Source organism: Mesoplodon densirostris, chromosome 13, assembly GCF_025265405.1.
Source record: "Mesoplodon densirostris isolate mMesDen1 chromosome 13, mMesDen1 primary haplotype, whole genome shotgun sequence".
NCBI lineage: Eukaryota > Metazoa > Chordata > Mammalia > Artiodactyla > Ziphiidae > Mesoplodon > Mesoplodon densirostris.
In genome coordinates, this window is record NC_082673.1 from 48,587,667 (window position 1) to 48,601,951 (window position 14,285).

Consider the following 14,285-nt stretch of genomic DNA (forward strand, 5'->3'; position numbering starts at 1 on the left):
TACTATATTATAATGTATTGAATAAATTTGAAATAGGTGAACATAGATTGGAGATTAGAATGTTAGAAATATCTTTATTATAATAATTGTTAAAATATTTTTTTTGTAATTGGAAAAAAAGGAGAAGGGAAAGAGAAATTTGAAATGAACTTGTCTGAGAAGTCTGGCCTAGCCAAAGCTTATTTAAGATAGTTGAAAAAATTATTTGTACAAAAATTATTTGTTCATCTACCCATCCATTCAATTACCAATTAAACTACTTTTACTGAATGTTAATAAGTGCTAGGCACTGGGGATACTGGGGTTCCTAGCCTGTTTACTAGCACTGATTGAGCTCCAATTATGAACAAGCATTGTGTTGGGAGCTACAGAGGGTACAAAGTAAAAATACAGTCACTACCCATAAAATGCTTTCTGTCCAGTAGGAAAGACAAATGTTTGCAGAAAAATAACAAGCTCAGGACATACATAGTAGTTACCCATTAGAGTAATGTGCTATGTGAATTTAGAGGAGTGGATTGTCTCTTTAACAGTTTTTAATGAGGAGATGATCCTTGAGCTGGACTTTAAAAAATGAGATTTGGACAAATAAAGATGGAGAAGAAGGGTACTTAGATAGAGGTAAATTGTAGACATGAACAAATGTAAGAAATGTTAAATGTGCTGTGTTAATTGGTGCAAAGATATGATTAAAGCATAAGGCTTGTATATGGTACATGTGCAAAGAGAGGAGAGAGTAGGAAATGGGAGTTGAAAATATAATAAGGAATTTTAACTTTCTTCTTACAGTATTACAGAGTCATTAAAGGTTTTTGAGAGGGCTAGTGAATGCTCTAATCAGTAGTAACTGTGGCAGGAGGGAGAAAGGTGAATGTCATGAGAGGAGAGAAATTGGTCAGGCTGGGCAATAATCTAGGCCAGGAAAAAAAAGCATCTGAACCAAGAAGATACCCATAGAGTTCCCTTGCAGATAACATTTTCAGGAGTTAACCATAGCAAGATGATGGTTGAAGCCGGGGATTGGTGAGAAAGTGTGTAGGTAAGAAGAAAATATCTAACAGAAGCCTGAGGAACTGTCTGTATTTAAAAGGTTGGGAGAGAAAAGCTTCCTTTCATTAAGGAGACTGAGGGGAACCAGAGATAGGAGAGTCACAGTTGCAGAGTATCAAGGAAACCAAAAGAGGAGTAACATGCAAGGTACAGTGCTCCTCAGGGGGCCTATGTAGTAGAGCATGGCTGAAGAGAATGGGACTGAAAATTGGATTTGACAAGAGAAGTTTTAATAAAATGGTAGGAATTTTAAAATTAGGGTAGATTTTGATGGATTGGTAATAAATAGAAAATGAAAAAGTCAATTCTGGAATTGAAGCTAGGTGAGGAGATGGGGAGATCAGGTGTGAATGCTTTCAAGTTGGCTGACTCTGACAGTCTCAGCCTGATTTTTTTTTTTTTTTTTTTTTTTTTTTTTTTGCGGTATGCGGGCCTCTCACTGTTGTGGCCTCTCCTGTTGCGGAGCACAGGCTCCGGACGTGCAGGCTCAGCGGCCATGGCTCATGGGCCTAGCCACTCCGCAGCATGTGGGATCCTCCCAGACCGGGGCACGAACCCGTGTCCCCTGCGTCGGCAGGCAGACTCTCAACCACTCCGCCACCAGGGAAGCCCTCAGCCTGATTTTTAATATGTATTTACTCTAGATCTTAAGGGCAGGTTTATGCACTATTAGTGTCATTGGTACATGCATTCTATTACTCTTTCTCAGAGCATTTCCTAATTTAGAGAGAAAAACTGAGTACAGATAACACTGGATCAATTCCTGTTCTCAGAATTCAGAGTGAATATAATTTAATGCCTTTTAATAGCTACCCTATTTTTCATTGATTTTCACATCACATCTAATTTCTACGACCACTGGAATTTGATAGAAAAAAAAGTTAGGTTTGATTCTAACACAATTTTAAAAACCTACTTCAAACAAGATTTTTAACATCTATTGGGTCATCCTACTCTATTTTAAACTGAAAGTTCTATCACTCTTAACAGCTGACTTCCCTTGGGGACAAACAGCAGATATATCTCCCTGGACAAAAAGCTGAAATTAGCTTATAAATATTATTTATGATTTTAATGTCAATATGACATATTTATAATAACTAGTTTTGTGCATTTTGTTTATGTAGTTTTGAAATGCTGCATACATTTTGACCTAAAATAAAAATCTGAAAGTTATTACAGTTAGAAACACAGAATGAGTGGGTTTGCATTACTAATTCACAAATAAAAATTTCTAATAAGACTGCTTTTTAATTAAGATTTCTAAGTGGTTTACTTAAGATACATCTTAAGAAATAAAGCAGGGACTTCCCTGGTAGTGCAGTGGTTAAGAATCTGCCTACCAATGCAGGGGACATGGGTTCAAGCCTTGGTCCGGAAAGAGCCCACATGCTGCAGAGCAGCTAAGCCCGTGTGCCACAACTACTGAGTCTGTGCTCTAGAGCCTGTGAGCCACAACTACTGAGCCGCGTGCCACACCTACAGAAGCCCATGCACCTAGTGCCCGTGTTCCATCCGCAATAAGAGAAGCCACCTCAGTGGGAAGCCCGAGCACCGCAACGAAGAGTAGACCCCGCTCGCCGCAACTAGAGAAAGCCCGCGAGCAGCAACAAAGACCCAACGCAGCCAAAAATAAAACTAAATAAAACAAATTTATTTAAATAAATAAATAATAAAGCAACTAAACCAGTCTGCACCAGACACAAAAATATAAACCAAAATATATTCCTATGAACTCTCAAATATAAAAATCACTTAAATGAGGCATACTGGAATATGGAGCCTATGCTGATAAGCCATCATAAAACACCCAGACAAAAAGAGCATGAGAATTGGTCTGTGGAGCAGAATCTCCCTTGGCAAAGGAGAAAGCCTTATGGTTATGGGAAAAAAGGATACATAAGAAAGTAAGATCCTATTGCCAGTCAGTGTATTATTTAAACAGCTTTGAAAACAAATTTTAAACCTTTACATTTGTCTGTTTCTCACCTCATTCCACCAATCTTACTTCTTTGACATAGGTTTGTCTTTGGGATACTTACATTTACTGGGGAAAATATTTCTAATTTTACAATACAGATATACTAAAAAAATATTATTTAAAACACATCCACTTGCTTATACCCAAACTTTCTGAACTGGGTAGGTTAAAACAACAACAACATGATTTTATCTTCAGGGCGTTTATAATCTCATTGCCAAGACAAGCTCTATTCATATATAACAAAAACTTTTTAGTTAGACTGCAACCAAGTGCCAAAAGATATGGTACAACTAACAAGTGCACAGAAAAGTTCAATCAAGTCAGGAAATAGTAACTTGAAAGATAATTATACAGACTAAAGATGAGGGAAAATAGTCTCTTTAAGAATGACTTGCACCTTGAACTAACTTAGCCCTAGCAGGTATTTTCATTATTTAAAAAAACTCTTTTTCTCTTTTCAGCTTCATGGTGGATCCTGAACAACTAGCTGTTCCTTAACATTTTCTTTATGGTTCCAAGAAAAAAACAACTGTTCTTATCTAAAATGTGAATTAGAAAATTCTCTGTACTTATTAATCTACTCTCTACTTTTGTTTAAATATATTTACCCTAAGATGTGCACTCTTCTTAAATGTCTTCTATCATCTTATCTTTCATGTAAATTTTAGTTCAACTTTCAATGTTCACTATTATCCTCAATATTTGCTGCTGTATTGCTACATACAATAAACCTAAAACCCTTTAGTCTCAAAATCATAATATATGAAAAGTATACACATAAAGAAACAAAATTGTTATTATAGAGAAAAAAATATTTAAAGTGAGAGCTTTTAGACTATTACTTCATAGGACAGATTTTGTAGATCTGTCATAAACTAAAAAGGTTAAATCAGTGTTTTGTGATTTTTAAGTATCTGATTTTCCATGAGTGAAATGTATTCTTCAGTAATACCTACTCCATTCCCAACTCAGGATCCTATAACTATTCACTTTATGTTACTTAAAAAGCTAATACATGATCCAATATGACTGGTATCCTTATATGCAGAGAGAGAGAGCAGGGATGCATGTGCATCCCTGTTGTTTAAGCTTAAAAAAACATTAATACATGAGCATAAACCAATCTTCACTATAACCAATAGAATCTCTATCCATCTGTCAAGTTATAAACTGGTTTTTCATAAGTGAGCAATTCTGTGACAGGGTACCATTTAGTAATGTAACACCATTATATAATTTGTTAGCATCATAATTCCATGTATGTAAGTTAAACAAATCAAGAAAAGAGTTTTACTTTAAGAAAATTTGGTTCAAAATTTTTGGCACATGATCCAGAGGTCTAACTTTACTTATGAAAAATAGACATTTGCATTTAAATAATGATTTCAAAATATTTTAAAACCAAAATTTTAACCTAAGTGAACAAAGAATTATAAAACAAGTATAAACTTTAGGGAAATAATAAAATATGTACTGGACAAAAAACATCTATTTTTCAGTTTCAACACTAGAATGACTACAACCCCAGTTTCACCAGAACAACTAAAACTATATACCTTATATATTCTGCTGTACAAGCTCATAAATCAAATATTTTTAATAAAATCTCTTTTATTCTGATAAATGCCACTAATGAAAATGCAATGCATATAGAAATTTGTTTATTCTCTAGTCCAATTTCCTCTGAAACCACAGGTCTTCCAGGAAACAAACATAAGGTGAATTTTTCCTTTTTTTTTTTTTAAACTCAGACAAAAAAGAAGGTTGAACTAAAATTTTATTTTTTAAATATAAAAGTTAACCTAACATATTTTCTCAAACTAACTTTTACCAATACCTTTGTGTACTCTTAGTCCTCATTCAGTCTAAATAAAATTAAAGAATTTTTAATAGCTTCTACTAGAAATAGGTAGTAAATATTGACATGCACACATGTGTGTGTATATGTTTGTGTGTGTGTGTGTGTGTGTGTGTGTGTGTGTGGTCATTTCTAAAGATGACAAACACTATGAAACACCTGGCTCAACTCTTTTAATTTATATATAAAGCAAAGAACAACATGAATGGAGATGTAGAATGATTATTCAAATAAGCTATACATATGTAAAAAGGCAAATAGATAATAAAACAGTCTTTGCAGCCTCACTCTGATTATATACGGTAAGAAAGGATCAAAAGACTTTGAAACCTCGGGGACTTCTAATATACAAACTCTTCTTGAAAACGCTGGTTATAAATGATTTCAAAAATAGAAATTATAGCTAATCAATATATTGTTCTGGCCAGTCCATTTCTGTATCAGATTCAGAAAGTACATCAAGTCTTTTGGATACTAGGCACTTTCCAAAGGTAGAATGGTAGTATGACTTTAAAAGGGGTCTGCTCTCAGTAACAGTGCTAAATGGAAGGGCTCTTTGGATTCTAAATTGGAATAGGTTCGATCATATTTTTTTTAACTAAAGTCAACAGACTTAGATAATAGGCAAATAATAAAGCAAACCAATTTAATTATATGGTAATTCTGACCCCAGCTCTTTTTAAATTATTTTTATTGAGATGACCCCAGCTCTTATATAAATTACATGTATTTTTGTGTATGTGTGTGTATTCATACACATATAAATACTAGAATCTATAATATAAAGGGAAATAGTAGGGCAAAAATGAGTGTAAAAAACGGGGCCGTAGGTATAAACTCATTTTTAAGTAACCAATAATTTTATGGCTGGTGAAGGTTCTTTTTTCTTTCCTATTTGAAAAGCAATCTTTTTCTGAGGAACAAAGCAATGAAAAGTAGTATACTAAAGACCAAGTTGGGAAACCTGCCATGGACTAAAGTTTGAATCTGGGTAGCAAGTCTAAAGACCAGTGAAGAAAAAGGTACTGGTTTTAGGAGTTCAGAATTCAGTTTAAGATAAACTTTCTGCCAAATGATGTCCTTGAATGCCTTGCCAATAGACCCAGGGATCTGAGAGATTCTGAGGATAGAACTAGGGAGAGTTTACACTTACCTTTATATGAGCAATTCTTTGTGACACTGTGCTGGAACAAACTTTTCTTTTTAACAAGAGTGAAAAATTGTAGGAGATTTATTGTATAGAACTTATAGGAACTAAAAGTTTAAACCTCCAAATTCTTCATCCATACACTTGTTATAGAAATTATAGCACTGAAACTTAATGCACCTCAATTATTTGTAAATGCCTCAATTATTCCTCTTTTGGAAATAAAAGAATCTTAGACAATGTTGTTATTATCACAAACCTAGAGAACAATCATATATTTGAAAAGAAATACTTCTTAAAATATTCTCCCTCCTATCACTGAGAACTATTCATTGAGCATCCTGAATCAATCTAAACCTCTAGAGAGATTGTAATGACCCTTTCAAGTGCTGGTATGAAATCAGTGGGAAACAGAACAAAAGCAACTTTAAAAGCAACAAGAAATTATGTAGCATATATACATTGTAGCATATACTTTATATTTGAGAATCCTTACAGCTTACATTTCCATTCCATTATTACAAGTGATGAAAAACAAAAATTGCAAGTAGCATTCAAATTATAAGTACAGTCTTCCCATTTCACTAACCAAATTCCTACTTTCCAGTGTTACTTCCCAATTTATGCAGAAAACTGCCTGCAAAGCTGAAACTGATTAGAAAATTCTTTATAGTTTAAAATATCTCTTTCTCATTTTAGGACAAACCAAATACCCAGCCACCAAAATTAAAAATAAATTGAATTGTTACAGTCCATTACAGTTATTGTTACTAGATCCACTTCATTTGCACGTGTCCAAAATATAAAATTAATAATTCTTTATCTTCAAATACATACATTCTTAAAATGCTACTTAAAGCTTTGGTTGTTTTCCTGTAATAAAGAAGAAAAAGTTAACTTATCAATTAGATTGAATGAATGTAGCTTTTACTAATTAGTTTATCAAACCAAATATTGTGACCTATTAAGTGTTTTCAGATCTAAATGCATGTTACTATAGAAACTATTAAGTAACTGGAATTTGTCAAATAAAGCAGTTCTTCTGTGTTTAATAAAACTTATATAATACATATATTATATTTAAATATATTAGATTGTATTCCAAACCATTGTTCTGTTTTTGTGGTACCTAATTTTTAGAAAATGTTATTAATGCATAAAACAAAAGTAAACTCAAAATAATGCGTATGTCAAACTTTTATTGACAAAATAAAATGTTGTTAGAAGTGGAAAGCCTTCAAATGATAAAGTGACTATATTTTATATAGCACTGAAGTTTAGATTTATTCTTATAGACCAAGGATTATATGCCCCTAAGATCTCTGAACAAGTAGAAAAATTCAAATATCATCAAGGATGCTTTACTTCATTAAATAGTCCTTTACCTCATTAAATAGTGAGTCCTTTACCTCATTAAATAGTCCTTTATCTCATTAAATAGTGAGCAAGGTATTATGAAAAAAACTTTTAAATTTATGCTTTAATTTTAAAAAGAATTGGCTGGATGTCTTCAAGGTAGTAAATTTAAATTAAGAGCCATTGATACACTATGGATAAACTAAAATACAAAAATTTGTAATTATGAAAAAAAGCTATGGATTCCAAAGGGTAAGAAATCCCCCAAATGGAGGACACAGGAGGTATTTTATATCTCACATTTGACCCATTCTTAGCATACCTATATTATGAACTCATCTCAGTAGAATACTACAGGCATTCCTCACTTTACTGCTCTTTGTAGATACTGTGTTTTTTACAAATTGAAGGGTTGTGGCAACCTTGCATCAAACAAGCCTGTGGGTACCATTTTTCCAACACCATCTGCTCACTTTGAGTCTCTGTGTTATATTTTGGTAATTCTCCCAATATTTCAAACATTTTCATTATTATCATTATGTTTGTTATAGTGATCTGTGAACAGTTATCTTCAATGTTACATAGCGAAAAGATTACAACTTGCTGAAGGCTCAGATGTTGGTTAGCATTTATTAGCAATAAATAAATAAGGTGTTTTTTAATTAAGATATGTAAATAGTTTTTTTTCAGACATAATGCTATTGCACAACTAAGAGCAGTATAGTATAAACATAACTTTTATATGCACTGGGAAACCAAAACATTTGTGTGACTCCCTTTATTGCGATATTTGTTTGGAACCAAACTCGCAATATCTCCGAGGTACGCCTGTATACCTTTTATATGCCTTTACCTGTATAAAATGGTGTTTATGAAAACTATAAATAAAAGAAATTCAAATTACAGTCAAAACGGAAGACAATAAAAGATGAAAATCAACACCTACTGAGTATATAATGAGATAAGTACCATACTAAAAGCAATTTCATACATTTCATTTAATCCTAACAATTAGAAATCATCCCCTTATCACAATTGCAAAACTGAAGCTCAAGAACGTTAAGTGACTTGCGTAAGTTTGAACAATATACCAGTACAGGTGGAGCTACAACTTGAACCCAAGCCTGACATGAAACTCATGTCCTTTCCAATCAATATCCTGAAAGATACATGTATGTATTTACTGTGTGTATTTACTCTGATAGAATTTGATGAGGTGACACAGAAATATAAAGAGCTAAGAAAAAGCAAAGACGTGTTGAAGAATAGTTGTGTTGTTTTACTGTTTAAAAGGAGTAACTGAACAGAACAGAAACAGACCACGTGTAAATATATTGCTGCAAAGGTGGCAGAGGACTATCCTTTCGCTAAATATTGCTAGGATGACTGGATATCCATGCAGAAAAAAATAAAACTTCACCCCTACCTCACACCATATAGTAAAATCAATTTCAGGTGAATTATAAAACTTAACTGAAAAACAAAATAGAAAAATATTTCCTAAAATATGACAATTCCATTCCATTTTTGACCAGAGTGGTAATTACTTACAGTAATTGGTTATATTATACATTTAGATTTATGTACTTTTCTGAATTATATTTCACAATGAGAAAGATTAAAAAGGTTTAAAAGACACATATTTTAGAATTAAAACAATACAAAAATCTTTAAAAGATAAATATTTAGAATTAAAACAATACAAAATTAGAAAACTACTTACTGGTTTTTGAAGTACAATGGGATGATCAGGCAGAAAGTCTGGTTTTTTTCTGCAGATGGAAACACTTGAGAGCTTCAACAGGAAATCTCTGCTGTATTTGATTCTCTCTGTAGATATCAAAACACCAAATGTAATGTTATAAAGCACAGAACTCTCCCAGAACACTTTTTGGCTCATTTCTTTCTGGATGTCCCTTAACTGTCCATTATTTTATAAAATGGTAAGGAGTTTTTACGTAAAAGAGAAGTGGGGAAAAAGCTCTGACAAACATCTACTGCCTCCAATTGTCCTTTTAGATAGAAACAAAGCCAATTAACCAAGGAAACATTTCAGAAACTTGGTAATGCATTGTTTCTTTTATCTGGTTATTCATATCTAGTAAAGAAATCTTCTATTATAAAATATAACAGGTATAACACCTATTGGGCAATTCAGATCCCGATAAGCCTATGGAAATGGAACCCTAATAAGCCTGTCTAGTCCTTATATTAACTTACTAAAAATTTAATACAATTCAATAAATTCAAGAAACATTTATTGTAGGTAATGGTGAAAAAGGTCCAAAATAGGGTCCCTATCTTCAAGGGGAACAATGATTCAAATATCTGCAGATTTCTCATCAGAGACTGTCACCATCTTAGCCTATATTAGACCATTTGCTGGGCCAGAAATACTGGAGCTATAATCTTTAAATTTCTAACAGAAAAGGACTGACAACCTAGATTTTGATATTGTGAAATAATAGAATATATATATATGGGTTTCTGTCCCTGTTCCTGGCACAGAACTCCTTTCCCTTATATTTTCCTAAGTGATAAGAGCACTAAGAGCATCTTTTGTTCTAATATTTGTTCCTTGACACTAGTTCCTGACACAGAGCTGCTAAATCTCTGAAAATTTTCTGGGTGATTTGGTCTTCTGTTCTAATGAGGTGACTCTTGGTGGGCTCCTGGATGGGGGCTGATAACCAGAAAGACCAAGCTTGGAACTTTCAGCCCCACCCATACATCCTCTGAGAAGGGGAGAGGGACTGGAAATTGAGTTAAGGATCGATGGTGCCTACGTGATGAAGCCTCCATAAAAATAAAAAATGTAAAGTGTTTGGAGAGATTCTGGGTGGGTGAATACATCCATGTAACAGAGAGTGGTGTAACTCAACTCCACAGAAGCTCCTGCACTTGGGACCCTACAAAACCCTGCCCTATGTATATCTTCATTTGGCTATTCATCTATATTCTTTATCATACCCTTAATTATGTAATAAGCTGGCAAATGTAAGAAAGTGGTTTTCCTAAGTTCTGTAAGCTGTCCTAGAAAATGACAGAATCCAAGAAGGGGGTCTTGGGAACCTTTACTTGTAACTGTCATCGGAAGTGGAGGGTAGTCTTATGTGACCAGGTGATTACCCTGTGGCAGCTACATTAATTCCAGTTAATATCAGAATTAACTTGAATTACAGGACACCAAGCTGGTTTCACAATGAATTGCTTGATATACGGAAAAACCTCACATCTAGTGCCACAAGTGTTGTGAGTATAGTAGAGTATTGAGAGTAGAGGAAAAACACAGGAGGAGTGTAGTTTTTCCCTTATACATAGCCAGTGAAAAAAATCTTTCAGGAATGCATATGAAGTAAAAAACATTTTCAGATGAAAGAAAACTAAAAGAATTTGTCACCAGCTGACCTGATCTATAAGAAACACTAAAGAAAGTCCTCCAGGTTGAAGGGAAATGATACCAGACAGAGTCTTTCATCTTAAGATTTAAAGGAGAACAAATGAGAAATGGCAAATAGCCGAATAAATATAACAGACTTCTTTTTTCCCCGCTTATCTAAGTTTTATGAAAATATGTATGATTGTTGAAAAGCAAAACTTCTGACACTGTTTGGTGAGATTTCCAAGGTATGGAGATATAATGCATATAGCTATAGCAAAAAGATCAATGCAGGGGGATAAAGGAAAGGAAACTACATATGGTTGCAAAGTTTTGCCATCACTGTTTTGCATGAAGTACAATATTAACAAGTACACTAAGAAAGTTACATATTATAATACCTAGATCAACCACTTAAAAATACAAAGAAATACAGCTAAAAATACAATAGATATAATTAAATGCCAAAAATGAAACTTAACAAAATCCAAAAGAAAGAACAGGGGAAAACAAAAACAAACAAAAATGAGGACAAACAGAAAACAAATAATAAAATGATATGCCTAAATTCAACCATATCACATTAAATCTCAATGGTCTAAAACAGGGTCAGCAAACTTTTTCTGTAAATGACCAGAAAGTAAATACTTGAAGAGTTTGGGACATATAATCTCTGTCACAACTACTCAACTCTGTCTTGTAGCAGAAAAGCAAACAGATAATAACTAAATAAAGCATGTGGCTGTATTCCAATAAAATTTAATTTCCAAATTGGGCATTTGGCCTGTGGGCCATAGTATACTCACTCCTAAGATAAACACTGCAATTAAAGGCCATAAATTGACACAACAAATAAAAAAAGACACTGTTACATGCTGCCTGCAAGAGATACACATTAAACATAAAGACACAGATAGGTTGAAAGTAAATGGATATAAAAAGATATACCACACGAAGACTAAGAACAAGAAGGCTAGAGTGGCTCTTAACATTAGATAAAGAGATAACAATTATCAATGTGTTGTGCCTAAGGACAGAGATTCAAAATGCATGAAGGAAAAATTGACAGAAATAAAGGTGGCAACACACAATTCCACAAAAATATTAGGTAATGTAAAAACCCTTCCCTCAGCAACTGATATAACTAGAGGAAAAAAAAATCAGAAAAGACACAGATCTTAACAATACTATGGACCACCTTGATTTAACTGACAATTATAAAAGTTACATCAACAACTGCAAAATACAAATTATATTCACAGGGATATGGTACAGTAACCAAGGCACACTATATGTTGGCTATAAAACAAGTTGCAATAAATTTAAGAGGCTTGGAAAAAAGAGGACTCAAATAAATAAAATCAGAAATGAAAGGGGAGACATTACAATTGATACCACAGAGATACAAAGGATAAGATTATATTATGAACAATTATATGCAACAAATTTCACAACCTCTAAGAAACTGATAAATTCCTAGAAACATACAACCTACCAAGACTGAATCATGAAAAAACAGAAAATATGAAATTGAATCAGTAATCAAAAACCTCCCAACAAACAGAAGTCCAGGACCATATGGCTTCACTGGTGAATTCTACCAACGATTCAAAGGAAAATCAGGAGGACTTCCGGGTAAGATGGCGGAAGAGTAAGACGCGGAGATCACCTTCCTCCCCACAGATACACCAGAAATACAGCTACACGTGCAACAACTCCTACAGAACAACTACTGAACGCTGGCAGAAGACCCCAGACCTCCCAAAAGGCAAGAAACTCCCCACATACCTGGGTAGGGCAAAGCAGAGAGATTCCCGCAGAGAGGAGCGGTGCCGAGCGGCACTCACCAGCCCGAGAGGCTTGTCTGCTCCCCCGCCGGGGCGGGCGGCGCTGGAGCTGAGGCTCGGGCTTCGGTCAGAGCGCAGGGAGAGGACTGGGACTGGCGGCGAGAACTCAGCCTGAAGGGGGCTAATGTGCCACAGCTAACCGGGAGGGAGTCCGGGAAAACTCTGGAGCTGCCGAAGAGGCAGGAGACTTTTTCTTCCCTCTTGGTTTCCTGGTGCGCGAGGAGAGGGGGTTGGGAGCGCCGCGTGAAGGAGCTCCAGAGACGGGCGCGAGTCGCGGCTGAAAGCGCGGAGCCCAGAGACGGGCGTGGGACGCTGGGGCTGCTGCTGCCGCCGCCAAGAAGCCTGTGTGCGAGCGCAGGACACTGTCCGCACCCCCCTTCCGGGAGCCTGTGCAGCCTGCCACTGCCGGGGTCCCGGGATCCAGGGGCGGCTTCCCTGGGAGAACGCACGGCCCGCCCCGGGCTGGTGCAACGTCACGCCGACCTCTGCCGCTGCAGGCACGCCCCGCACTCCGTGCCCCTCCCTCCCGCCCGGCCTGAGTGAGCCAGAGTCCCCAGGGAGGCTGCTCCTTTAACCCTGTCCTGTCTGAGAGAAGAACAGACGCCCTCCGGCGACCTACACGCAGAGGCGGGGCCAAATCCAAAGCTGAGACCCAGGAGCTGTGAGAACAAAGAAGAGAAAGGGAAACCTCTCCCAGCAGCCTCAGAAGCAGCGGATTAAAGCTCCACAATCAACTTCATGTACCCTGCATCTGTGGAATACATGAATAGACAACAAATCATCCCAAATTGAGGAGCCAGGAGTCAGTGCTGTGCCTCTGAGGTGGGAGAGCCAACTTCAGGACACTGGTCCACAAGAGACCTCCCAGCTCCACATAATATCAAACGGCGAAAATCTTCCAGAGATCTCCATCTCAACACCAGCACCCAGCTTCACTCAACGACCAGCAAGCTACAGTGCTGGACACCCTATGCCAAACAACTGGCAAGACAGGAACACAACACCACCCATTAGCAGAGAGGCTGCCTCAAATCATAAAAAGTCCGCAAACACCCCAAAACACACCACCAGACGTGGACCTGCCCACCAGAAAGACAAGATCCAGCCTCATCCACCAGAACACAGGCAGTAGTCCCCTCCACCAAGAAGCCTACACAACCCACTAAACCAACCTTAGCCACTGGGGACAGACACCAAAAACAACGGGAACTACGAACCTGCAGCCTGCAAAGAGGAGACCCCAAACATAGTAACATAAGCAAAATGAGAAGACAGAAAAACACACAGCAGGAGAAGGAGCAAGATAAAAACCCACCAGACCTAACAAATGAAGAGGTAATAGGCAGTCTATCTGAAAAAGAATTCAGAATAATGATGGTAAAGATGATCCAAAATCTTGGAAATAGAATAGACAAAATGCAAGAAACAGTTAACAAGGACCTAGAAGAACTAAAGACGAATCAAGCATCGATTAAAAACACAATAAATGAAATAAAAAATACTCTAGATGGGATCAATAGCAGAATAACTGAGGCAGAAGAACGGATAAGTGAGGTGGAAGATAAAATAGTGGAAATAACTGCTGCACAGCAAAATAAAGAAAAAAGAATGAAAAGAACAGAGGACAGTCTCAGAGACCTCTGGGACAACATTAAACGCACCAA

At 36.0% G+C, this 14,285-nt stretch overlaps 2 protein-coding genes across 2 annotated transcripts in view; one reads left to right on the forward strand and one right to left on the reverse strand.

Moving 5' to 3' along the window:
- The window catches only part of NECAB1 (N-terminal EF-hand calcium binding protein 1), a 232,355-nt gene extending 228,700 nt beyond the window's left edge, over positions 1–3,655 (forward strand). Inside the window, exon 13 of the mRNA XM_060116144.1 lies at positions 3,496–3,655. Within this exon, the coding sequence (XP_059972127.1) occupies positions 3,496–3,521 (26 nt within the window). The 3' untranslated portion in view covers positions 3,522–3,655. The remainder of the gene's footprint in view (positions 1–3,495) is intronic.
- Positions 3,656–6,729: 3,074 nt separating this feature from the next.
- C13H8orf88 (chromosome 13 C8orf88 homolog) overlaps positions 6,730–14,285 on the reverse strand; it is a 55,617-nt gene continuing 48,061 nt past the window's right edge. Inside the window, exons 5-6 of the mRNA XM_060116437.1 lie at positions 9,119–9,225; positions 6,730–6,912 (exon numbers count right to left, since the gene is read on the reverse strand). Coding sequence (XP_059972420.1) covers positions 6,889–6,912; positions 9,119–9,225 — 131 coding nt within the window. The 3' untranslated portion in view covers positions 6,730–6,888. The remainder of the gene's footprint in view (positions 6,913–9,118; positions 9,226–14,285) is intronic.